At 36.5% G+C, this 27,938-nt stretch overlaps 1 protein-coding gene across 1 annotated transcript in view; it reads right to left on the bottom strand.

Annotated features, from left to right (window-relative positions):
• Positions 1-27,938, bottom strand: part of LOC103668907 (ATP-binding cassette sub-family A member 3-like) — a 147,155-nt gene that overhangs the window by 40,032 nt on the left and 79,185 nt on the right. The window contains exons 21-23 of the mRNA XM_040636563.1: positions 22,589-22,801; positions 18,073-18,243; positions 4,279-4,457 (exon numbers count right to left, since the gene is read on the bottom strand). Coding sequence (XP_040492497.1) covers positions 4,279-4,457; positions 18,073-18,243; positions 22,589-22,801 — 563 coding nt within the window. The remainder of the gene's footprint in view (positions 1-4,278; positions 4,458-18,072; positions 18,244-22,588; positions 22,802-27,938) is intronic.

Below are 27,938 nucleotides of genomic sequence, written 5' to 3' on the forward strand. Positions count from 1 at the left end.
AGTAACCTCTTTGTCATCAGCCATAGCAACTTTTCTCGAGATATGTTTTCTTGAGACAAGGGAAACAAAAGCAAAAATAAACTATTGGGACTACATCAAAGTAAAAAGCTTCTGCATAGTGAAGGAAACAGTCAAAACTAAAAGACAACATACTGAATGGGAGAAGATATTTGCAAATGACATATAGAATAAAGGGTTAGTATCCAAAATATGTAAAGATGTTATACAACTCAACACCCAGAAAACAAATAATCCAATTAAAAAATGGACAGAAAACATGTACAGACATTTTTTCCAAAGAAGACATCCAGATGGCTAACAGACACATGAAAAGATGCTCAATATCACTCATCATCAGGGAAATGAAGATCAAAACTACAATGAGATATCACCTCATGCCTGTCACAATGGCTAAAATCAACAGAACAAGAAACAACAGCTGTTGGCTAGTATATGGAGAAAAAGGACCACTGTATACTGTTGGTGAGAATGGAAACTGGTACAGCCACTGTGGAAAACAGTATGGAGGTTCCTCAAAATGCTAAAAATAGCAATTGCACTTCGGGTATTTGCCCAAAGAATACAAGAACATTGATTCAAAGACACACATGCACCACTGTGGTTATTGTAGTATTATTTACAATGGCCAAATTATGGAGAGTCCAAATGTCCATGAATGGATAAAGAAGAAGTGATATATACATATACCTACCTATATATAGGTATATGTGTGTGTGTGTGTGTGTGTGTGTGTGTGTGTGTGTGTTACTCAGCCATAAAGATGGAATCTTGCCATTTGCAACAATATGGATGGAGCTAGAGAGAATAATGCTAAGTATAATAAGTCAGAGAAAGATAAATACCATATGATTTCATTCATATGTGGAATTTAAGAAACAAGACAAAGAAAAAAAGAGAAAGAGGCAAACCAAGAAGCTGACAATCTTAACTATAGAGAACAAACTGGTGGTTACCAGAAAGGAGGTGGATGGGGGGGATGAATGAAGTAGGGGAGAGGATTAAGAGTACACTTATCATGATGAGCACTCAGTAATGCAAAGAATTTTTGAATCACTATATTGTACCCCTGAAACTAATATAACACTATGTTAACTATACTGGAATTAAAATAAAAAACTTAATAAAAATAAATAAGTTATAAACATATGTACAGGAAAAGTGCAGTAAAATGAATTGTTAGATATTCATTATTTTATCGAATACAGCAATAAATGAACAAGTATTTGAAATAAAAAGAATAAAATTATGGGAAATGAAAATGTCATTCCCTGACCTATCCTAAGTAAAGAACTGTGGATTGATTTATGTTGGATGATACTCTTTTTAGTGGCATTATGTACAGCTGTTAGTACAGTTTGAAGTGAACAAGTTTAGGAGAGATGTGCTGCTATAAGACTGAGGCTAATAAGTCGGCTTCAATTCTGCCTTCTGAATCTCATGTGAACTTCTTTCCTTACCAACTCTAAATTGGGATAATACAGGGAAGAGGATTCTGGCAAATAAGGTTCTGGCTTAGCAAAGTTGGCATCATGCCTTGGTACATCATAGTCAAACTGTTGGAAACCAAAGATAATGATAAACTCTTAAAAACAGCCAAAGAAAAGCAATGCATTACATACAGGAGAAAACAATTTAAATGACTGGTGTCTTCTCATTTGAATTAAAAGAAGCCAGAAGATAGTGAAATGACATTGTAGAGTGCCAAGAAAAAACCCAAAGATCAACCTAGTCTTCTAAAGAAAGCAAAAAACACTACAAGAATGAAGGTAAATAAAAATATTCTCAGATAAAACAAGACTAACATAGGTTTTCTCTAGTTCTTAACTAAAATAAATCCTTCAGTAAGTTTTCAGTCTAAAGGAAAGCTGTAGCAGAGAGAAATTCATGTATTCAGAAAAGAAAGAATAGCACCAGAGATGCTATTGAAATACAAATACTTTGAAATACACAATGTATTAAAGCAAAATATAATATTTTTCATGGTTAATAACATAATGTCATATATAGATGTAAGACATACACTAACTACAGCATTAAAAAAATGAGGGATATAAATGGATATTTACAGCTTCACATTTACTACATTTTACAATATTAACTCTAAAAAGACTATGAAAAATTAACTATATATTTTGTAAACCTTGCATTGACCACTAAAGATAAATATAAAAGTATTGCTGGAGTGAATTGAAAAATTAAAATGGAATTCCAATAGAGTTAATTAATCCAAGTTAAGGCAGAAATGTGAAAAGGGTGAAACAAAAAACTGAAGGTACAAACAGAAGACAATATATGTGGTAGGTAGATGGAAATACCAATTTATCAATGAAGGACTAAATGCTCAAATGGAAAAGTCAGAGATTATCAGAATGGTTAAAAAGTTAGAATCCAATTACATGCTGTTTACAGTGAGCCACTTTAAATGTAAAGACATAGAATTTTGAAAATAAATGTATGTAAAATGGCATATCATGAGAAACTATGTACAAGAGTGAAAGTGCCACATTAATGTCACAGGAAATAGACTTTCAGACAAAGAATATTACCAGAGATATATGTCATTACCAGTGACACTCCATAATTCAATTAATTGGAAAGACATATAATAATAAATGTTTATTGGCTTAATGATAGAGATTCAAAATATATTTTTTTTAAATGACAGAATTAAAGGGAGAAATAAACAAACCCATAACCAAGATTGGAGATCTTACACTCTTTCCTCAGCAACTGTAAGATAAATCTAATAAAAATACTAGTAGAGACTAGGTGATGTAAGCAATCCTATCAACCATCATAACCTAATTGATATTTATAGAACATTACAACTAACAAACACAAAATATACATTAATTTCACATGCACAGGGCATATCACCAAGATTGATCATATGCTGAGCCATATAGCAATTATCAATTAACTTGAAAGGATTGACTATAGAGTATGTTTTTTTACCACAAAGGAATTAAACTAGAAATCAGTAACAATTAATATATCTAGAAACTTCCCAAATATTTTGAAATTTATTTACAGACTTTTAAGTAATCCATACATCAAAAAAAGAAATCATACAGGAAATTAAAAAAATACTTAAACATTTGAATGATAACGAAAATAGAAGAAATCAAATTTTTTCAGGATACACCTAGAGAACTGTTTGCAGGGAAATGTTTTGCTTTAAGTGTTTCTATTATTACAGAAGACCTAAAACCTGTGGTTTCAGTCTTTTCATAAAGAAGGTAGGAGGGAAGTAACCCAAAAGCAAGCAGAAGGATGAAAATTTTTTATTTTTTTATTTTTTTGAAGATTTTATTTATTTATTTGACAGAGAGACAGCCAGTGAGAGAGGGAACACAGCAGGGGGAGTGTGAGAGGAAGAAGTAGGCTCATAGCAGAGGACCCTGATGTGGGGCTCGATCCCAGAATGCCGGGATCACGCCCTGAGCAGAAGGCAGATGCTTAATGACTGCGCCACCCAGGCGCCCCAGGAAGAAAAAATTTTAAAGAAAGACTAAAAATATCAACGAAAGAGAAAACAGTCAACAAAAAAGGAAATTAGTAAACACAAAATCTGGTTCTTTGAAATAATCAATAAAAACAAATGCAGTTAATTGCAGGTAAATTACCTCAATAGATTTTATTTCAGAAAATATATTTCTGGGGCACCCGGGTGTCTCAGTCTGTTAAGCAGCCATTCTTGGTTTCAGCTCAGATCATGATCTCAGACTCCTGGGATCGAGCCAGCCCCTTGCTGGGCTCCACACTCAGCTCAGCAGGGAGTGTGCTTCAGGATTCTCTCTCTCTCTGTCCCCATCCCCCCACCTACTCTCTCTCTTTCTCCCTAAAATAATTAATAAATCCCTAAAAAAAGAAAATATATTTCTGTGAACACAGGTTTTTCTTTTACCAGTAACTGAGATAGCCATGTATAGATACATGCTTCTTAGGCCTAATGTTCCATTTGCCTGGAGTTTTTCTTTTTCTTTCTTTTCTTTTTTTTAAAAGAATTTATTTATTTAAGAGACAGTGAGCGAGAGAGAGTGCGAGCACAAGCCAGGGAGAGGCAGAAGGAGAGGGAGAAGCAGACTCTCCGTTAGCAGGAAGCCAGATGTGGGGCTCTGTCCCAGGATTCTGAGATCATGATCCGACCCAAAGCCAGAGGCTTAACCAACTGAGCCACCCAGGTGCCCTCCCCCACCATTTTTTTTTTTTTTTTAAGATTTTGCTTGGAGTTAAAGCTCATGCTTAATTACTTACCTTCCTGAATGTCTTATAGATACCAAAGTAAATATATTGATTGAAAAATGTTCTTAGCTTCCACAAATTAGTGTCCAAAAAGAAAATGAAGAGAAGGCAAATAAAGCCTGTGATACTCATCATAATCACGTACTTTCCAATCATTTTCTCTTCCAAAGAATAAATGTTCTTTGCAGTATCTGAGAATGGCAGACAGAGAGAGAGAGAGGGAGAGGGAGATTGAGAGAGAAAGAGAGAGATCTTAATACAGAACACCAACACCATGAACAAGGACTAAGAAAACAATAAATAAGAAATAAAGGATGGAATGATGTACTAGGCCAAATTGGGACAAGTAAACTATTTGGAGTGTGAAAAGAGATTATCTTGCTACACAAATATCTTTTCTACAATGAATTTTGAAGTCTAATTTCATGAATATAATATATAGTAATCAAGTAAGCATACAGGTATTAATACATTTACTGATATGTCTATTAATTATTGAATGCCATGAAAAATACGCCCCAAACCCTTTCAGAAGTGTGAAATCTTAAACTGATAATTAGAAGAAAGTATTAAAGTGCAAATACTCTTACAAAAGATAACACTTTGCTTTAAAAAGGTAAAAATGGGAGAGAGTTAAGATGGCGGAGTGGTAGGGGACCCCTTTTTCAGCCGGTCCCCTGAGTCGAGCTGGATAGGTACCAGACCAGCCTAAATAACCACGGAATCAGCCTGAGACGCAGGAAGATACATCTAGATCTCTACAAATGAACATCTCCAGCGCTGAGTATTGAGGTACGAAGAGGGGAGCCGTGAAACCGTGCACAGATATCGGAAGATAAATGGAAGGGGGAGGGAGCCGCCGCGTTCGGGCGCTGGGAAGCGGCAGCCACCTGCACGGGGGAGCGGGCGGACTCATGTACGGCACCCACGAGAGAGCGGACTGAGACCGGTGAGCCGTGAACACGCGCCACCAGGCATCTCGGGGAACACTGGAATCCCGGTGTGCTCACGGGATCCAGACTGAGACCGGGAGCTCCCGGAGCGCGCACGGGGCAGCTGGCAGCTGGCGGGCCACCTGCACAGGGGAGCGGGAGGACTCGCGGTCGGCACCCGCACCCGCGAAACAGCAGACTGAGACCCTGAACTGGGTGCGTGCGCCACCAGGCTTCTCACGGAACTCCGGAATCCCGGTGTGCTCACCGGGCATAGACTGAGACCGAGAGATCCGGTAGCGCGCGGGGCGGCTGGCGGCTGGCGGCGTTAAAAACACAAAGGACAGAGACGCACCGGCCCTGGAAGTGAGGGCAGGGACGCGGGGTGTCGGGGCGCACATCCCGGGACGCCGCAGGGTTGAGCAGCACCAAGAGAAACAGAGTTAAAGTGGCCAGAACATCAGTGGAGAACGGGCCGCAATCCCTCTGTTCTGTGACAATTCAGCCTCTGCAGCTCTGACTCTCAGAAGAGGCATAGCAGACCGCCAGGGAAAGCCGCCAGAGAACAAAGCGAAAATACCGGTCCAGCATGCCCTCGCATCCCCCCTCTGAGGGGCACACGGAGATTCTACCCAAACAGGGTTGCCTGGTATCGGCGTGGCAGGGCCCTCCCTCGAACACAGAAGGCAGGCTGAAGAATCAAGAAGCCTCACAGCCCAGGGCACCTGGGTGGCGCATCGTGAGCACCTGTGTTCCGGCTTAGGGCGTGATCCTGGCGTGACCCGGAAAGAGTCCCCACTCGGCTCCTCCGCTGGGAGCCTGTCTTCTTCCTCTCCCACTCCTCTACTGTTCCCATTCTTGCTGACTGTCTGTGCCTGACCATCTCAGTAAACTAACATACAATAAATCTTAAAAGAAGCCATTATGCTAAGACCCTAAAAAATGTGGCACGGTGACCCGTCAATAATTTGGGCTCTGGACACCCTCGGACCTCTCCTCATCAGAATGACAGAAGGAGTAGCCCCCACCCCAGCAAAGAAAAGACACAGTGAGTCTGTGCCTGCACAGAAATAATGGAATATGGATGTAACCAAATTATCAGAAATGGAATTCAGAATAACGATGGTCAAATGATGAGTAGAATTGAAAAGTATTAACTGAAAGGTTACTGAGAATATGAATCCCTAAGGACAGAAATGAGAGCCGCGAATCCATAAGAAATTAAAAATTCTGCGTGAGCGGCAAATGCAGGCAAAAACTAGAGGCCTCTGACTGCCAGTGGTCACATAGTAACGAAGAAGAACTAGGTTAGTGAATTGGAGATGGGTTAATAGAGAAAAAATGAAAATAGAAGATGGTCTTAAAAAATCCATGCCCAGAGTAGTCAGTTATGGGAGATTACTGACTCAATGAAAGCATCAATGTTAGAATCATCAGCATCCCCGAGGGGTGTGTTTCAAAAACAGAGGTCTAGAGAGATACTTGAACAAATTTGTAGCTGAAAACTTCCCCCTTCTAGCGAGGGAAACAAACATTCGTGTCCTCGAGGCAGAGAGGACCCTCCCAAGCTCCAACCATCGACAGACCTACGCGCCACGCACGTCATAGTGCAGTTCGTAAATTAGATCCAAGGATACAGTATTGAGAAGCGGCAGCAAGCAGAGGCCGAGCAATTTCTCACGTCAAGGCAAGTCATCAGAATTACGTCGAGACCTGTCTACACAGACCGGGAATGAGAGAAAGGGTTGGGGAGCATATTTAAAAGCTCTTTCAGAGAAAAACATGCAGCCAAGGATCCTTTATCCAGCAAGGCTGTCATTCAGAATTGATGGAGAAATAAAGACATTTCAAGAATTGCCGTCACTAACCAATTTCGTAATCCACAAAACCAGCCCTACAGGAGATATTTCACGTGGGTCTATAAAGAAAAGGCCCCAAGAGTGATACAGAACAGAAAGTCACAGCCAATACAAACAAAGACTTTACTGGCAACATGGCATCATTAAAATCATATCTCTCACTCATATTAGTCTTAATTTCACAGCTTAAATTCTCCTTCATAAGAGTTCATATCGTGTTGGAATTGATAAAAATAAATGGCGACCCATCCATCTTGGTCTCAGAAGAGACCTTCATTTCGGACAAAGATGCATTCAGACTGAGAGTAAGGGGATGGGGAGTACCATTCACGCAAATGACCTCAAGAAAGTTGGGGTAGCAATTTCATATCAGATAAATTGATTTTTAAACTACATCATAGTTAGGAGACGCCCAGAAGGGCACTATATTATTCTTAAAGGAAGTATTCAACAAGTGGATATGACAATTATAAATATCTATGCCCCCGCAACAGGGGGAGAGCAGCAAGATAAACAAGCCAACTTCTTAACCAGAATAAAGAGACATATAAATAAAAATATATCTTCATAGTAGGGGAATCTCAACACTCCAATTACGTGAAATAGACAGAACACCCTGGCAAAACTAAGCAAAGAATCAAAGGCTTTGAATGCCGCGCTTCCGACTAAAGCGACCTCAGATATATAGGAACCACTACACCCCAGAAACCAAAGCGAATACTCATTCTATTCTAATGCCCATGGAACATTCTCAAGAATAGATCTGATCTGGGACACAAAACAGGTCTCAACCGATACCAAAAGATTGAAATTATCCCCTGCATTATTCTCAGACCAACGCTCTGAAATTGGAACTCAACCACAAGGAAAATTTGGGAAATGAACTCAAACACTTGGAGACTAAGAACCATCCTGCTCAGGAATGACTGAGCAATCAGTAAATCAAAAAATCAAAATTGAACAATTTATGGAGACCAACGGAGAAGAAAACATTAATGGTCAAAACCTATGGGATACTGCGAAGGCAGTCCTAAGGGAGAAACAATACATAGCCACCCTAAGCCTCACTCAAAAGAATAGAAAAATCTAAAATGTGCAGTTTTTATATTTTACTTCAAGAAGTTGAACAGCAATGAGGGACAGGTCAACTACCCGCACGAGGAAGCAATTGACCAAAATTAGAGCTGAAATCAACCAAGCAGAAAAACCAGAAGTACAGGAGAGCAGATCAACACAGGGACTAGAAGCTGGTTCTTTGAGAGAATCAATAAAATTGACAGACCACTGGCAACACTTATCCAAAAGAAAAGAGAAGCACACCAGATTATTAAAATTATAAATGAAAAAGGAGAGGTCACGAACACCATTGAAATGTTGATTATTAGAAATTTTTATCAACAGCCATATGCCAATAATCAAGTGGTCTGGAAGAGATGGAATCCCTTCCCTGGAAACCTATAAACTACCAAGATTGAAACAGGAAGAAATTGATTTCTTAAACACCAATTGATTATGAAGAAATTGAGTCAGTGATAAACAACCTTCCAAATAACAAAACCCAGGCCCTGACAGTTTTCCTCTCTGGGAATCTACCAAACATTCAAAGAAGAAATAATACCTTATTCTAAAAGCTATTTCAAAAAAAATAGAAACAGAAGGAAAGCTACCAAACCTCATTCTATGAGGCCAATATTACCTTGATCCCCAAACCAGCCAAAGACCCTCAAAAGGGAGAGAATTACAGACCGATTTCCCCTAATGAATATGGACGCCAAAATCCTCAACAAGATACGCTTCTTGCTAATAGAATCCAACAGTTCATTAAAAGGATTATCCATCACGAATAAGTGGGATTCATACCTAGGATGTAAGCGTGGTTCAATATTATTCTCGCAGAAATCAATCAGCGTGATACATCATCATACATCAACAAGAAAAGACTCAGGAACCATATGATCTCTCAATCAATGCCGAAAAAAGCATTTGACAAAATACAGCATCCTTTCCTGATTAAAACCCTTCAGAGTGTAGGAATAGAGGGTACATTTCTCATCTCATAAAAGCCATCTATGAAAAGCCTACTGCAAATATTATTTCTCAATGGGGAAAAGCTGGAAGCCTTTCCCTTAAGATCAGGAACTCACAAGACGCCTCACTCGCCACTATTATTCAACATAGTACTAGAAGTCCTTGCAACAGCAATCAGACAACAAAAAGGATAAAAAGGTATATCCAAATCGAAAGGAAGTCAAAATGTCTTCTTCTTCGCAGACATGACATGATACTCTATATGGAAAACTCCAAAAGAAGCCACTCCCAAACTATTAGGAAGTTATAGAGCAATTCAGTAACGGCAGGATACAAAAATCAATGCTCAGAAATCAGTTGCATTTGTACACCAACAACTTAGACCGCCAGCGAGAAATTAGGGAATCCATCCCATTTACAATAGCACTAAAAACCATACGTTACCTTGGAATTAACTTAACTGGAGTGCAGAAAGGACCCATATTCTAGAAACTATAAATCACTTCCGGAAAGATACGAGGAAGACATAAAAAGATGGAAAGATATTCCATGCTCATGGATCGAAGAATTAACATAGTTAAATGTCCATGCTACCCGCAGAGCAATCTACACTTTCAATGCTATCCCGACTAAAATACCGAGGACATTTTTCAAAGAACTGGAACAAATAGTCCTTAAATTTTGTATGGAAACAGAAAAGGCCCCGAATCTCCAAGGAACTGTTGAAAAGGAAAACAAAGCTGGGAGGCATCACAATGTCGTGGATTTCTAGCTGTACTACAAAGTTGCATCACAAAGACAGCATGGTACTGGCACAAAAACAGACACATAGACCAATGGAACAGAATAGAGAGCCCAGAAATGGACTCTCTGTGATCTTTGGGCAAATTAGTCTTTTGATCAAAGCAGGAAAACAGAATCCGATGGGAAAAGGACAGTTCTCTTCAATCAAATGGTGTTGGGAAAATCTGGACAGCTAACATGCAAAAGGAAGAAACTGACCACTCTTCTTCTTACACTACAAAAAAATCTGAAATGGATTAAAGACGCTGAATGTGAGACGTGAAACCATAAAATTCTAGAGAGAACATACAGTCAGGAACCTCTACTATGTCATCAGCCATAGCAACCTTTTCTCATGATATCCCAAATGAGCAAGAGAAACAAAAGAAAAAATAATATATGGGACTACATCAAAGTAAAAGTTCTGCACAGCTGAAGGAAACAGTCAAAAACTAAAGGCAGACACTCACGTGAATGGGAGAAGATATTTGCAAAGATGCACATATAGAAGTAAGGTAGTCCAAGACTAGTAAAGACTGTTCAACACTACAACTACACGAGCAAACAAATAAACACAATTAAAAATGGGACAGAAGATCATGATACAGACATTTTTCCAATAGAAGTTTTCATCAAGATGGCTAACAGACACATGAAAGATGCTGCAATATTCACCATCAAGAAGATTACAAAACCACATGAGATATCACCTACTATGCTGTGCCAATGGCAAAAATCAACAGAACAAGAAACAAGCAATTGTTGGCAAGGATTGGAGAAAGGGATCCCTACTTTATGTTGGTGGAATGGAATGGTACAGCCAATCTGTGGAAAACAGTATGGAGGTCCCTTAAAAAGTTAAAATGGGAGCTACCCTATGATCCAGCCATTGCACTACTGGGTGTTTACCCCAAAGATAGAGACGTGAGTGAAAGCAGGCGCCATATGCACCCCAATGTTCATAGCAGCAATGTCCACAATAGCTAAATCGTGGAAGGAGCCAAGATGCCCCCTGCAACAGATGACTGGATTAAGTTGTGGTCCATATATACAATGGAATATTACCTTATTATCGAAAGAACGAGTTCTCAACATTTGCTACAACATGGACGGCACTGAGGAGATAATGCTAAGTGAAATAAGTCAAGTTGAGAGAAAGACAACTATCATATGACTTCTTCATCTATGGAACAAAGAATTTAGGATGATCAGTAGGGGAAGAAAGGGATAAAGAAAGGGGGGGGGTAATCAGAAGGGGGAATGAAACATGAGAGACTATGGACTATGAGAAGCGAAACAAGGTGCTCAGAGGGGAGGGGGGTGGGGTAATGGGATAGGCCGGTGATGGGTAGTAGGGAGGGCACGTATTGCATGGTGCACTGGGTGTTATACACAACTAATGAATCATTGAGCCTTACATCGGAAACCGGGGATGTACTGTGTGGTGACTAACATAATAAAAAATCATTATAAAAAAAAAGGTAAAAATGACCATTAGTGATACTTCTTGAGCTTTCTTAAGAAAGTTGAAAAGTATAGAATTTCTGTTATAAGAAAATTATATACTCTCCCTCCTTTAAAAAAAGTTTGTCTTTTAGAATAGTTTTAGATTTACAGAAAAATTACAAAGACAGTATAGAGAATTCCATATACTCTGCAGTGCTTTCCCTAATTATTAAGAACATACATTGGTATGGTACATGTTACAATAATGAATAAATATTATCACTAACAAATATCAAATATTACCCTTAACTAAAGTCTGATTTATTCAGGTTTCCTTTTTTTAAATGTAGTCTTCTTCTTCTTCTTCTTCTTCTTCTTCTTCTTCTTCTTCTTCTTCTTCTTCTTCTTCTTCTTTTTTTGTGCTGTGAACCAGTCCAGAATTCTGTATTACATTTTGTAGTTCTGTTTCCTGAAGTTCGCCTTAGCTGTGATAGTTTCTCAGATTTTCTTTATTTTTTATGACATTGACAGTTTTGAGGAGTACTGGTCAGGTATTTTGTAGGACTTCCCTCAGCTAGGATCTATCTGATTTTTTCTTTTTTTTCTTCTTGATTAGACTGGGATTATGGGTTTTTGGGAGGAAGAGCACAGATTAAAGTGACATTTTATTTTGCAACACAACAACAACAAAAGGTATACACTGCCAGTGTGACCTCGGTGACTTGGTTGAGGTTGTGTTTGTCAGCTTTCTCTGCTGTAAAGTTACTCACTTACCTCTCTGTCCATACTCTAAAATATTCTACGGAAGGAAGTCAAAATGTACATCCTACATATAAGGAGAGTGAAGTTACCCTCTACCTCCTTGAGGTTTGAATAGCTACATAAATTGATTGGAACTCTATGGGAGATTTCTCTTTTATCCATCATTTTTTATTTGGTCATTTATTTATATCAAAATAGATTCATATGATCAACTCATACATTTACAAATCCAATACTACCTTATTTTGTTGCTGAAATTGTTCCAACTATACCATTGGACTCTGTCATTTTTAAGAATCATAATTTACAAGTGCTTGCAGTTTATGTATACAAATGCAACTGAATGTTTGTTTGCATTTATTTTACATTAATCAACCACAAGATATTCTTATAAAATTTAATAATTTTTCAGAGGATCCTTTGAGATTTCTGGGTAGATCATCAAATCTAGTATCATTTTACCTTTTCCATTCCTCATACTTTAGAAATACATTTTTAAAATACTTGACTCATACTGATTATATGCTACATATGTATAGATTTAAAGCATAGTATCATAATGGAATCTATGACCCAGGCTCCAAGTTAAGAGTTTACAAATAATTTTAGGGGTGCCTGGGTGGCTCAGTCATTGAGCGTCTGCCTTCGGCTCAGGGCGTGATCCTGGCGTTCTGGGATCGAGCCCCACATCAGGCTCCTCTGCCGGAAGCCTGCTTCTTCCTCTCCCACTCCCCCTGCTTGTATTCCCTCTCTTGCTGGCTGTCTCTCTCTCTGTCAAATAAATAAATAAAATCTTAAAAAAAAAAGAGTTTACAAATAATTTTAAAATACTTATATGCTCCTTCAGTTTTTACACCTTCCAGAGGTAACCACTATGATGAATTGTATTCTTCACTCCTATTTTATTTAATTACAAGTGGACCATATAAATATATATATTAAATATATGTTATATATAAAAATAAATATTTTAATTTTTTAATTTGAACATTATAGAAATAGTATCATGTTCTATGTAGTCTTCAGGAACCTGTTTTCCCTTCACGTTATCATTTAAAAATTTTGTTCAAATATAAAGTAAAATTGAAATACTAGTAATATGAAGACCATCCCTTCCACCTAGAATCAACTATGTTAATGTTTAGCCATATTTGCTCCCCACATGTTGCCCACTATATATATATATATTTCTAATTAAGTTAACTCTGTGGTTTTTAAAAGATTATTTCCTTGTATGTGTTATTTTTATTTTTGTCTTCTTGCCATACTAGCTTTGTATGAATGTTGGCTGTATATGTTGTGAATTGTGAATTTTCATGAGCCATCAAAACAATAATTTTATGGAGAAGTGATGATGAGTTTGAGTTGATTACTTGGTTTCTTAGTTTATGAAAGGATTTCTGTTGGCAGAGTGAAATATAATTTCTTTGGTAAATGTCCTTCTGGGATGCCTGCGGGGCTCAGTTTAAAAAAATATATCCTTCTGCTGGTGGTAGTGGTGGTGTGGTGGTAATGTTGATACAGTTTTCTGATTCCCTGATAATCTTTTGTTTCTGTACTACCATTCATTATTGCTATACTTTCCTTCTTTTTACACATAATTAAGCTTCCAAGGGATAATTCTGTCTTTTAAGTTGTTCTTCTGGGAAGTGGTGCCTTCCCAAGATGAGAATTTTACAAAAGTAATGAGAGATCAACTCACAGGTGCAAGAAATCAGAGAATCTAAGCAAGAAAAAAACAAACTTTCCAAACCCCACTGAGATTCATCCTAATCATGAAAAGAAGACAGGCTAACAATAAATGACTTAAGAACCCACCTTATGATGCTAGAAAATTAATCCTCCAAAATGGAAAATATGGAATAAAATAATAAAGAACATAAACTAATAATTTAAAAAACAAACATGCAATAGGAAGAATCAATAAATGTGAAAGCTTGTTTTTTGAAAAGACTAATATAATCGATAAGCTTTGGTAAGATTTATCAAGGAAAAATACAAGTGGAAAAAATTCAGAGTATCATAAATGAAACTGATAAGTTCTATGGAATTCATAGATGTTAAAAATACTATTATATTATTATATTATATATATTATATTATTATATTATAAACAAATTTATGCCAATGATTTTGAAAATTTAGGTAGAATGAAACAATTCTACACAAACTCTATTCCTCTCCCTATATAATTCTATTGCTATTAAGGAAATATGATCAATAATCTCCATGCACAATTATTTAGTTTATTAATTTTTTACACAAAATCAGGTTATGTAATTTGACAGAATATGAAATTCAGTAAAACAAAGAAGAAAAGTCATTTGCCCATCTCACCAGAAGCTTAAGTAAAACTGAACAGTTACTCATGATTTTAAAAAAAGTTTACTACACACAGAATAGGGAGAAAAAAACTTCCTTAATCAGGAAACTAGGATCCCTTTGAATCCCAATTCTGGCTCATAAAAGCTGTGTAAAATAGGGCACATAGATGTTCTTTCTGAAATTGGGATGAAACTAGATGTCTGCTATTACCACTTTGATTAAATTCAAACTATATGTCCTTAATAAAGCAGTAAAAATAGTGTCCTTATTAGCAGGTGCTTTGAATGTAACCCATTGAAAATAAGAAATAATCTACTTATAAATTATTAAAGTTAATAATATAATTTAGCATGTTCAATATACAAAAATGAGCTCTTTCAACTTTATTTCTATCAGCAAGAAACAATAAAAATGACATTTCAAAAAGTGATACTATTTATAATAGCATCAAAAGATATGTAGGAATAAGCTAACAACATATCTATAATACCTCTAAAGCAATAACTACTAATTAGTATTAAATAAAAATGAAAAACTAAGTAAATAGATGGATAGCTAGAACTAAATAAGCAAAGGAATGTACCAAGTCCACAGATTATAAAATCAAAATTGTAAAGATAATAAATCTTTCAAAAATTTTCTACAGAATTAGGGCAATGTCAATAAAACTCCTACTAGATTTGTTTTTTTGTGTGTGTTAAAAAAGGGTAATTCTTTAAAAAATTTTTTTAATTCATTTTTTTATTTTTAAGATTTTATTTATTCATTTGTGAGAGAGAGAAAGTGAGAGAGAGAAAGAGGGAGGGAGAACAAGCAGGGGGAGAGGCAGGCAGAGGGAAAAACCGGAGCCCAATGTGGAACTGGATCCCAGGACCCTGGGATCATAACCTGAGTCAAAGGGAGATGCTTAACTGACTGAGCCACCCAGGCGTCCCCCAAAAATGTTATTCTTAAATGTACAAAGAATTGCAAAATAAATGTCAAGACATAGCCAAGTTCCAATTTCAAAACTTACTACAAAGGTAAAGTAATCAAGATGGGGGTGATACTGAAACAAGGACAGACATACAGATCAAAGAAATATAGTAGAGAGTTCAGAAATAAACCCATATTTCTGAGGTCAACTGGTTTCAACAAGAGTGCCAAGTTAATTAAATGGGGGAAATGAATAGTCTTTTAAACAAATGGTGCTGGAACAACTGGATATCCATATGCAGAAGGATCAAGCTGGAACTCTGTCTCACACCATATACAGAAATCAACTACAAAAGGATCAACAATCTGAATATAATAGCTAAAACTATAAACCTCTTAGGAGAACACATTGGGTAAATCTCTGTAACCTCTGATTAAGCAATGATTTCTTTGACACATAAAGTGTACAAACAACCAAAGAAACAATGGATAAACTGGACTTCATCAAAATAAAACACTACCATATATCAAAGGACACTAGTAAGAAAGTGAAAAGATAGACCTCAAAAGGGTCTACTTTCCAGAACACATACAGACAAATAACCCAATTTCAAGTGGGCAAAGATTTTGAATAGGCATTTCTATGAAGAAGATATACAAACGGACAACAGGTACATGAAAAGATGTTCAACATCACTGGTAACATTAAAGAAATGCAAATGAAACAATAATGTGATACAACTTCATACCAACTAAAAGGCTATATAATTTTTTAAAAATGGAAAATAACAATTGTTAGAGAGGATGTAGAAAAACTGGAATCCTTCTACATTGCTGTACAAAATATCCCCTGCTTCTATGGAGACTCAATAATACCTGACTTTCCACATCACTCTATTTTACCTGAAATGTTTCTCTTCCATTTTTTTCACTTCACCTCATCCCCTAAAATTTATTGTCATACAGTTTATAGTTCTGAACACTGAGCTTCCCTCTGAGGTCATCAACTATAATTCTGGGTAAGGTCTGGCTTACTAAGTATTCCTTCTCACTCTGCCCACTCCCACCAAAGTAAGATATTTTCAAAATAATCTAATCAATAATACAGTGCCACCATGAGGATTTTTAAATTTAAAATGAATGTTTACCCTTTTCAACAAATCTGCAATACTGTTCGCCTTTCTCTTACTCTCCTTTCTGGCTCTTTTCTCTATTATCTGGCTCTTTATCACCCAAATTACCACATCCTGACCTTTACTTATTTATCTAAAAAAACCAAAAAAACAAAACAGTTGAGTTCCTCTATATGCAGATACTATATTAAACACTGGAGAATGGATTCACCCATTCCTTCGAATAAGTTGTGGGCAGGCGAGTGTGGGTGATTATGAGTGGTGCAGGTGGTGGGAGATAATAAAAGTAAGTATCATACAAATTCTTCCCCTGGAGGTTCTTTTCCAAAGATGAAATGCATTATACAATGAAGAAACATAAGCTGTGAATCCCAGTTCGGGACCATAAAAGCTGGCACATCATCTTCCTCGAAAATGAATATAAAAACTGAGAACTTGAGGTTGTGAAGATTTAAAAAAATGTATACAATTACTAGGTAGTTGATTATTAGTAGCTCTTATTTTTATGTCTGACAACTACTTTAAACTTACTTTGGCTTTGCTTTTGAGGTTTTATTATATTTACAAATGTTTTCCCCTAGTCTTACAAAATGACTTATGTACTGAACATGTGTCCTGACTCTCTCCTTTGAAATAAGGGCTGATTCCCCACATGTCTCATGGGCTAAGCCTGAGACTAATATCTTAGGCTGAGGGACCCCAAGAATACTGTGAAAATTAATAAAGGGAAGCCTCACTAAAGTGGAGTCAGGAGGCCAGTAGGGGGAACTCTCACACCCTACCACTTGTTAATGACAAGAATTGTCAATTATAAATCGAAAAGAAGAATCCTCAACAGGAAAGAATCATCGACTACAGGTCCTAACAACAACAACAAAAATGTTCATTGCATCTCCAATAAGAAATCGACTACCCCTGCAACTCAGCCAATGAGAAACAGTCGTCACCCTGAACTCTTACTTCTCTCCAATGGACTTTTTTTCAAACAGTTCCTCACAACTTTCTCCCTCCTCCTAAATAATGTTCCTCGCTAAAATAACGTTGGTGAGACTTGCCTATTGTTTGCTGTAATTTGCTTGTCCTGTATTGCAATTTTCAGCCATTCCCCAATTAACCCATTTTTTGCTGGAAAAATGGTCCATATATACAATGGAATATTACTCAGCCATCAGAAAGAACGATTACCCAACATTTGCAGCAACATGGACGGGACTGGAGGAGATTATGCTAAGTGAAATAAGTCAAGCAGAGAAAGACAATTATCATATGGTTTCACTCATTTATGGAACATAAGAAACAGCAGGAAGATTGGTAGGAGAAGGAAGGGAAGAATGAAGGGGAGGTAACAGAAGGGGGAATGAACCATGAGAGACTGTGGACTCTGGGAAACAAACTGAGGGCTTCAGAGGGGTGGGGGGTGGGGAACTGGGATAGCCTGGAGATGGGTATTAAGGAGGGCGCATATTGCATGGTGCACTGGGTGTTATACGCAACCAATGAATCATGGAACTTTACATCAAAAACTAAGGATGTACTGAATGGTGACTAACATAATATAATAAAAAATATTATAAAAAAAGAAAAATTACTGGCAGTTACATGCTTAAGGTTAATAATACTTACTTTCTTTACTACAATTTATGTAGGTAGGAGGCTTATTTCCAGAGCACCATTTCTTTATCTGGTAGAAAGTAAAATAGTCACTGATACACTTCGCAAGGTTGTAATTGGGAAACAACAGTAACGAATCAAGTATGAAGGCTCTGGTGGTTCTTGACATCTTATGTTGAACTTCTAAAAGAGATGATAAGATTAGATTTCATTATAGGAAATGAACTATCCCCAGGACAACAAATCCCCCAAGGATGGTCAAACCAAGCTCAGGGAATTTAAAAAAAAGATTATTATATTTGAAGAACACTAATTACTTCCCAATAAGTTTGCTCCAATTGACATCCAGTGACATACTTTGTGTTGGTAATTGCAGAGTTCTGAAAAGTGAAAAAAAAAAAAAGTGAAGTGAAAAAAAAAAAGTGAAGTGGGTGTCCACGTGATAAGACTTCCTGGCACCTGATATGGATAGAAAACCACTACTATTTTTATATTTCTAATCCTAATTGATCAAATAAGGGAGTAAAGCAGAAGTTGGAGATATAGCCTAGAATTCAACAGTAGGGAACAGATAAGGAAATTATGATGTGTTTGAGAGTAGAGAAATCTTCAAGGGAACCAGCTGATAGATAACTACTGTCTCTCTCAAGAATGCATTTAATACAAACAATTATTAGAGACTAAATCCCTGGACATAAGAACATGCTTAATTTACGAACTGAAATTATGGAATTCTGATCATCAATTCAGTTTTTTAGAAAGAAGGTAAAAGGCTAGTCTAAACAGAAATTTCATATAAGACACTTTGGCCAAAGAGAGATGGCAAGAAGTGAAACTTCAAGCGTCCAAGCCATGGTGATTCTGTCCAGTGTAGATTTTAAACTGATAAAGAGACAAATAATTGATCCAGATTGAAAAATTCAGGATACTGGCCAATTGAACAGATGCCCAAAATGGCACAATATATACCACCACTATCTTTTTATGAATATGGAATAACTCTATAGCTGCACCAATACACATATCTGGCTACTGAGCACTTGAAATGTGGCTAGTGTGGCTATGGAGCTAAATCTTAAATTGTATTTAATTTCACGAAAAAGGATATAAAATATAATAATATATACCTAAAACATGGGGAGGAGAGGAGAGAAGAATGGGTTCAAACTTAAATGACCATCAACTTAATATAGACTACTATATGCAGGACAGGTTATATACAAACCTAATGGTAACCACAAATTGAAAACCACTAATAAATATGTAAAGAATGAACAGAAAGAACTCTAAATGTAAAGAAAATCAGCAAAACATGAAAGAAAAGATCAGAGAAAAACTTCAGAAGCAACCACAAAGCAAGTAATAAATGGCAATAAATATGTATCTTTCAATAATTATTTTGAATGTAAATGGGCTAAATGCTCCAATCAAAAGACATAGGGTGATGGAATGGATAAAAAACAATAACCATCTGTATGGCGATACTTCTACCTATTGAGTTCTTAATTTAAATTATTATTAAATCTTAACATTTCTCAGGATTCTATTTGGATCTATTTCAAATCTGCTTGTTCTCTGTGTGTTTGTGTGTGTATATATATGTATGTATATATAATACATGTATATAACATACATGGACATATGTACCATATGCATATATATGTATTATGTTCTATTATTTATTATATATTCTATTTTATATATTCCATTATTTGCTTATATTCCCGAGACACTCTATTACAAGTTAAATATATTAAACACACATATTTATGCATATTAAATACACATTATACATATTAATAATTTAAACATATGTATTTATATTGTATACATATATAACATACACGGATACCTGTTCTATTATTTATTATATGTTCTATTATTTATATTCTATTATTTGCTCATATTTCTTTTTTTCCTTAAAGTATTTTACTTTTTAATTTTTATTTTTTTAATAATAATTTTTATTATGCTATGTTAATCACCATAGTGATTAATAGTTTTTAGTTTTTGATGTAGTGGTCCATGATTCATTATTTGCGTATAACACCCAGTGCTCCATGGAATATGTGTCCTCCTGAATACGCATCACTGGCCTATCCCAATCCCCCACCCCCATTCCCTCTGAAGCCCTCAGTTTGTTTCTCAGAGTCCATAGTCTCTCATGGTTCATTCCCCCTTCTGTTTACCCCCCCTTCATTCTTCCTTTCCTTCTCCTACCAATCTTCCTGCTGTTTCTTATGTTCCATAAATGAGTGAAACCATATGATAATTGTCTTTCCCTGCTTGACTTATTTCACTTAGCATAATCTCCTCCAGTCCCGTCCATGTTGCTGCAAATGTTGGGTAATCGTTCTTTCTGATGGTTGAGTAATATTTTCACATATTTCTAAGACTCTGTTGTAATTTAAATATTTTAAACATACATATTTTATATCATTCTAAAAATCCCCAAATCTTAATTTTGCAGGTCTGATTCTGATTCTACAATTTGTGGTTTCTGCTAGCACTTGCTCTTAAGACCTTGTTTTTTTCCTCCTTTTTCTTTCTTTGTTCTTTTATTTGATCTCAAGTTCTCTAGCAAATTTAACTATGGGAATACTTTGAAGTCGAGAAACTATGTATCCCTTTGCCATTCACCTGAGAGCACAACCAACTGAAATTATTTAAAATAAATTATCAGGTTATTATTATTATTATTTTTTAGCTTACATAGGTTCTATGATTTCAGGACACAAGCCAGTATGAATAGTTGCATGTGTTTACAAATTCCAAAGGGAAATTATTATTCCTCATTTCAGTGCCAAATTCAACCCATACAAATTTTTTTTCTGTGTCCTATTGTGGCATTAGTTTTGTTCACCCTTATAACAAGGACATAGCCCTTTGAACTTCTAATTTTAAATAGGAAGATATTAAACCTTTGTTGTACCTTTATGCTTTTTATTCTGACTTCTACGTTCCTCACAACTTATAAAATGGAAAATTAAGGTCAATAGATGCTGTCAATAACCTCAAGTCAAAACTACCTTTGATGCTTGCTTACCTTCAAGGACACTTGCTTTCATTTTATTGTTGGCCTCTGCTAATTCCATACTTTCTTCTCAGTTCATTATTTTTGGCAGAGTATCATAGTGTTTGTTCTGCTGCTCAAAAGTGGAAGTCTCCTTTGATTTTCTAATTGCCAAATCTACTGGCTTCCTTTTTGTTCTCATCCTACTCTGCATTACTCTTTGCAACGTAGTCCTCCTAAAAAAGTCTTTCAAAAACTTTCTAAAACAGTAATTTATTCCTATTCTTACTCTGAAACAACTATGTCTCTCTCGTCCCTTAAATGATCACTTCCTTTTAGATTAGGGCTCACAGACTCAAATGCTGTCAGGTGATTCTTCCTTATGTCACAAAGTAGTACTCTTTGGACAAGTGTGCAGACATATACAAACATTTGCTTTCCATAATTTGGGTATCCTTTGAAAGAATGAGTGCTAAGGCATAGCTGTTAACAAGTTTTTTCATCTGCATCATGCATAAGTCTTATGCATGTGAAATACTCATTCTCAAATTACACATTATTATTATTATTTTTTTTGTGACCTGTGAAGGGCGAAGGGAAAAGGCAGGAGCCAGTGTTTGGGCAGCAACAACAGAAGGGGAGGAAAGGGATGTGGGAAAGTGCTGAGGCCAACTGAAATGCACATTAGAGGGTGAATCAACAACGCCATTTACAACAATGGCCATTTTAGTGATGATCTTCCCAAATCTCAAAATCCAAGAAGGAAAATGAGGAAATACAAATTCAAGAATACTGCAGAAACCATTCCTGGAAGGAAGGAAAACTGGCTTAAATAATTATATGTATGTTAGATGCATACAGAGATTTTCTTCTTGGAAAATCTTCTCAGGGTGCTCACAATCTTGTGCCTTGTCATTGAATTAGGGAAGAAAAGCCACACCATAAAACCTTCCTTGAACAAAACTGTCAGCCTCTCCCAAGAACTCAGGATTCCCCTCCACTCTTCCCTCTCTTCACCTCATTACAAATTGCCATAACATCAAGAGGGAACACTTTTAAAGATAACAATGGCCTCATATAGTTGAGATAGAATTTATTCTAACTTTCTGAGGCCACCCTTCTAAAAAGAAAGCTGCTTTTTTGTATTCTCCCTCTCTCTGTGACAAATGAGTTTCTGGACAAATGTTCCTAAAATTTCCCATAACTGTTGCAAAACAGATTCCTTAAGTCATGTGATGGAATTACCAGAGGTGGGGATACAGTGGAGGAACCTTGTCAAAGGTCTTGTAGGTCACATTCAGCCCTATCAGTTCAGCATGAGGATCCCCGCTCTACCTAACACAGCACCCAGAATATCATAGGCACTCAAAAATAATTTTATGGACTTACATCAAGTACAGGATTTTCCCAAAACTTAGAACTTAATCATCTACTAATGTCCTTAGTCCATTCCTATTTATTTATTTACTGGTGACTTCTGGGTTAAGAGAAACTTTGTGAAGCCCTTATCCTTACCGAATTGAAGTGTGGCATCTATGAGGAGACTGAAAATGCCTGAAAGGTAGTTGAATAGGACAAGTTTGATGTAGGCAGAAGTACTTCTAGTAAACAAGAAGCTCAGCAGGTACATGAGGGGAATGGCAGACCAGCCATATAGCGTGAAGATCAGCATTGTGTCCAGAAAATGGTAATCCATGATGTAAATATCCAACTGGCAGAATTTGAATGCTCCCTGAAACACAGAGGGCATAGAGATAAGGGCAAGGTGAAGGGCAAGTAAAAAATAATGCAAGCCAGAATGTTTACAGGAGATAGCAAGTCCTATCGCTATTTAGCACGGAAGTATTCATTCATTAAATCAATTAGCCTCTAAAACTACTTCAAACTAGGAGCATGAAGACACTTTTACCTCTTCTTCACCAGATAGTTCAATGAGCAGAACCATAATTCCCTTTATTTTTTTCTACCTGAAATGTTTTTTTTTTTTAAGATTTTATTTATTTATTTGACAAAGACAGCCAGCAAGAGAGGGAACACAAGCAAGGGGGAAGTGGGAGAGGAAGAAGCAGGCTCCTAGAGGAGGAGCCTGATGTGGGGCTCGATCCCAGGACTCTGGGATCACTCCCTGAGCCGAAGGCAGATGCTTAATGACTGCGCCACCCATGCACCCCTGAAATGTTTTTTTAATTAACAAAGTCAGTATACTTTCCCCCAATAAGGCTAACTCTCACCTTTCCCAGAATGATTATTTCTCGAGAGCCTATTTCTCTAAAGATTTTTATCTCTGGTTATACCTTACCTATCATACCTTTGAACCAGGTCTCCTACTCCCTATCCTACTCCTCCACTCCCATCACAACCACCCAAGCAACTCTGGAGCTTAATTATTGATAGATATGTATTTATTGCTATTTTGTTATTCTGTTGTTTCTGGAGATTTTTTCTTTCTGTTGAAAGATCTGCTAGCCTTATGGGTTTTCCCTTGTATGTTAAGGACTTCTTTTGTCTTGTTGTTTTTAAGATTTTTTCTTATCACTCTATTTTGCAAATTTATTTTTATTTTTTATAATAATTTTTTAAATTATGTTAGTCACCATACAGTACATCCCTGGTTTTTGATGTAAAGTTCCATGATTCACTAGTCACGTATAACACCCAGTACACCATGCAATACGTGCCTTCCAAATTTAATTACAATACATCTTATTGGCCTGCTTTTGTTGATCTTGATGGGTGTTCTCTGTGCCTCCTGGATTTGGATGTCTGTTTCCTTCCCCAGATAAGGGAAAGTTTCAGCTATTAATTCCTCACATAAATTTTCTGCCCCCTATTCTCTCTCTTCTTCTTCTGGGACTCTGGAAACAAATACTATAAAGTTTGATGGAGTCACTGAGTTACCTAAGTCTATTTTCATGTTCCATAATTCTTTTTTCTCTCTTTTGTTCAGCTTTTCTATTTTCCATTATTTTGTCTTCTATATCACTAATTCATCCTCTGCTTCTTCCAGCCCACTCTTCATTGCATCAAACCTGTTCCCAATCTCAGTTATTGCATTCTTCATTTCTGATGGATTCTTTTTTAACTCTTTTATTTCCGTGGTAAAGATCTCCCTAATGTCTTACATTCTCTTCACAAGCCCAGTGAGTATCCTTACGATTGTTGCTTTATTTTTTTATGGTATTAGTAATCGTTTTTTAATTTTTTAAATTTAATTATTTTTTAGTGATTGTTTTATTTAAAGCACAAACTTTTTGTTTTGTTATTTAAAACATTTTCACACATATGGATTCTTTATCTAATGGATCGGTCATATTCACAATATATATTACAATATTGTCAGTTACACAGATATGTCATTTAATAACATGCACTTGTAGCGTGGGTCTGCATTTTATTTATTTATTTATTTATTTATTTATTTATTTATTTATATTTAAATTCAGTTAATTAATTATGTATTGTTTCAGCGATACAGGTCTGTGATTCATCAGTCATATATAGTACCCAGTGGTCATTACAACACATACCCACCCCAATGTCCATCACCAGTTACCCCATTCCCCCACCCCTCTCCCGTCCAGCAACCCTCAGTTTGTTTCCTAAGATTAAGAGTCTCTTATGGTTTGTCTCCATCTCTGGTTTCATCTTGTTTCATTTTTTCCTCTCTTCCCCTATGATCCTCTGCCTTGTTTCTTAAATTCCACATATCAGTGAGATCATATGATAATTGACTGACTTATTTAACTTAGCATAATACCCTCTAGTTCCATCCCCATTGTTGCAAATGGCAAGTTTTCTTTTTTTGATGGCTGCATAATATTCCAGTGTGTGTGTGTGTGTGTGTGTGTGTGTGTGTGTGTGTGTGTATCTGTCTGTCTATCTATCGATCTCACCTCTTCTTATATCCATTCATCTGTCGACGTACATCTGGGCTCTTTCCATAGTTTGGCTCTTGTGGACATTGCTGCTATAAACATTGGGGTGCAGGTGCCCCTTTGGGTCACTACATTTGTATCTTTGGGGTAAATACCCAGTAGTCCAATTGCTGGGTCATAGGGTAGCTCTAGTTTCAACTTTTTGAGGAACTTCCATACTGTTTTCCAGAGTGGCTGTACTGGCTTGCATTCCCACCAACAGTGTAGGAGAGTTCCCTTTTCTCCACCTCCTCACCAACATCTGTCATTTTCTGATTTGTTAATTTTAGCCATTCTGACTGGAGTGAGGTGGTATCTCATTGTGGTTTTGATTTGTATTTCCCTGATGCCGAGTGATGTTGAGCACTTTTTCATGTGTCTGTTGGCCATTTGGATGTCTTTTTTTGCAGAAATGTCTGTTCATGTCTTCTGCCCATTTCTTGATCAGATTATTTGTTCTTTGGGTGTTGAGTTTGATAAGTTCTTCATGTATTTTGGATACTAGCCCTTTATCTGATATGCCATTTGTAAATATCTTCTCCCATTATGTTGGTTGTCTTTTGGTTTTGTTGACTGTTTCCTTGGCTGTGCAAAAGCTTTTTACCTTGATGAAGTCCCAGTATTTCATTTTTACCTGTTTCCCTTGCCTTTGGAGACACGTCTAACAAGAATTTGCTGTGGCTGCGGTCATAGAGGTTGCTGCCTATGTTCTCCTCTAGGATTTTGATGGATTCCTGTCACATTTAGGTCTTTCATTGATTTTGAGTCTATTTTTGTGTATGGTATAAGGAAATGGTCCAGGTTCATTCTTCTGCATGTGGCTGTCCAATTTCCCAACACTATTGAAGAGACTGTCTTTTTTCCCTTGGCTATTCTTTCCTTTGTCAAAGATTAGTTGACCATAGAGTTGAAGGTCGATTTCTGGGTTCTCTATTCTGTTCCATTGGTCTACATGTCTGTTTTTGTGCCAGTACCATACTGTCTTGATGATTACAGCTTTGTCATAGAGCTTGAAGTCCAAAATTGTGATGTCACCAGCTTTGGTTTTCATTTTCAACATTTCTTTGGCTATTCGGGGTCTTTTCTGGTTCTTTGCAAATTTTAGGATTATTTGTTCCAGCTCTGTGAAAACAGTTGATGGTATTTTGATAGGGATTGCATTGAATGTGTAGATTGCTCTAGGTAGCATAGACATTTTAACAATATTTGTTCTTCCAATCCATGAGCATGGAACATTTTTCCACTGCTCTGTGTCTTCCTCAATTTCTTTCATGATTGTCCTATAGTTTTTTGGGTACAGATCCTTTGCCTCTTTCGTTAGATTTATTCCTAGGTATTTTATGGTTTTTGGTGCAATTGTAAATGGGATTGACTCCTTAATTTCTCTTTATTCTGTCTCATTGTTGGTGTATAGAAATGCAACTAATTTCTGTGCATTGATTTTATATCCTGCCACTTTACTGAATTCCTGCATGAGTTCTAGCAATTTTGGGGTGGAGTCTTTTGGGTTTTCCTCATAGAGTATCATGTCATCTGCAAAGAGTGAGAGTTTGACTTTTTCTTTGCTGACTTGGATGCCTTTTATTTCTTTTTGTTGTCTGATTGCTGAGGCTAGGACTTCTAGTACTATGTTGAACAGCAGTGGTGAGAGTGGGCATCCTGCTCTGTTCCCGATCTTAGGGAAAAAGCTCTCAGTTTTTCCCCAATGAGAATGATATTCTCTGTGGGTTTTTCATAGATGGCTTTTAGGATATTGAGGTATGTACCCTCTATCCCTACACTGTGAAGAGTATTAATCAAGAAAGGATGCTGGACTTTGTCAAATGCTTTTTCTGTATCTATTGAGAAGATCTTATGGTTCTTCTCCTTTCTTTTATTTATGTGATCTATCACATTGATTGATTTGCAGATGTGGAATCACCCTGGCAGCCCAGGAATAAATCCCAATTGGTCATAATCTTTTTAATGTAGTGTTGGATCCTATTGGCTAGTATCTTGGGGAGAATTTTTGCATCCATGTTCATCAGGGATATTGGTCTGTAATTCTCCTTTCTGGTGTGGTCTTTATCTGGTTTAGGGATCAAGGTAATGCTGGCCTCATAAAAAGAGTTCAGAAGTTTTCCTTCCATTTCTATTTTTTGAAACAGCTTTGGGAGAACATGTATTAATTCTTCTTTAACTGCTTGGTAGAATTTCCCTGGGAAGGCATCTGTCCCTGGGCTCTTATTCATTGGGAGATTTTTGATTACTGCTTCAATTTCCTAGCTGGATATGGGTCTGTTCAGGTTTTCTATTTCTTCCTGGTTCAGTTTTGGTAGTTTTAGGTCTCTAGGAATGCATCTATTTCTTCCAGATTGCCTAATTTGTTGGCATATAATTCCTCATAATATGTTCTTATAATTGTTTTCTTATAATTTCTTTGGTGTTGGTTGTGATTTCTCCTCCTTCATTCATGATTTTATTTAATTAGGTCCTTTCCCTTTTCTTTTTGATAAGTCTGGCTAAGGGTTTATCGATCTTATTAATTATTTCAAAGAAACAGTTCCTAGTTTCATTTCTCTGTTCTACTGTTCTTTTGGTTCCTATTTAATTGATTTCTGCTCTAATCTTTATTATTTCTCTTTCCTGCTCAGTTTATGCTTTATTTGCTGTTATTTCTCCAGCTCCTTTGGGTATAAGGTTAGGTTGTGTATTTGAGAACTTTCTTGTTCTTAAGAAAGGTTTGTAGTGTTATACACTTCCCTCTTAGGACCACCTTTGCTGTATCCCAAAGGTTTTGAATAGTTGTGTTTTTATTTTCATTTGTTTCCATGAATTTTTATAATTCTTCTTTAATTTCCTGGTTGACCCATTCATTCTTCCTTTTTTTTTTTTGTAAAGGCATTTTTAAAATTTTTTTTTATTTTAATGTTTTTTTATTATATTATGTTAGTCACCATACAGTACATCCC

This window comes from Ursus maritimus, unplaced genomic scaffold, assembly GCF_017311325.1.
Source record: "Ursus maritimus isolate PB19 unplaced genomic scaffold, ASM1731132v1 scaffold_2, whole genome shotgun sequence".
In the NCBI taxonomy this organism is placed as follows: Eukaryota; Metazoa; Chordata; class Mammalia; order Carnivora; family Ursidae; genus Ursus; species Ursus maritimus.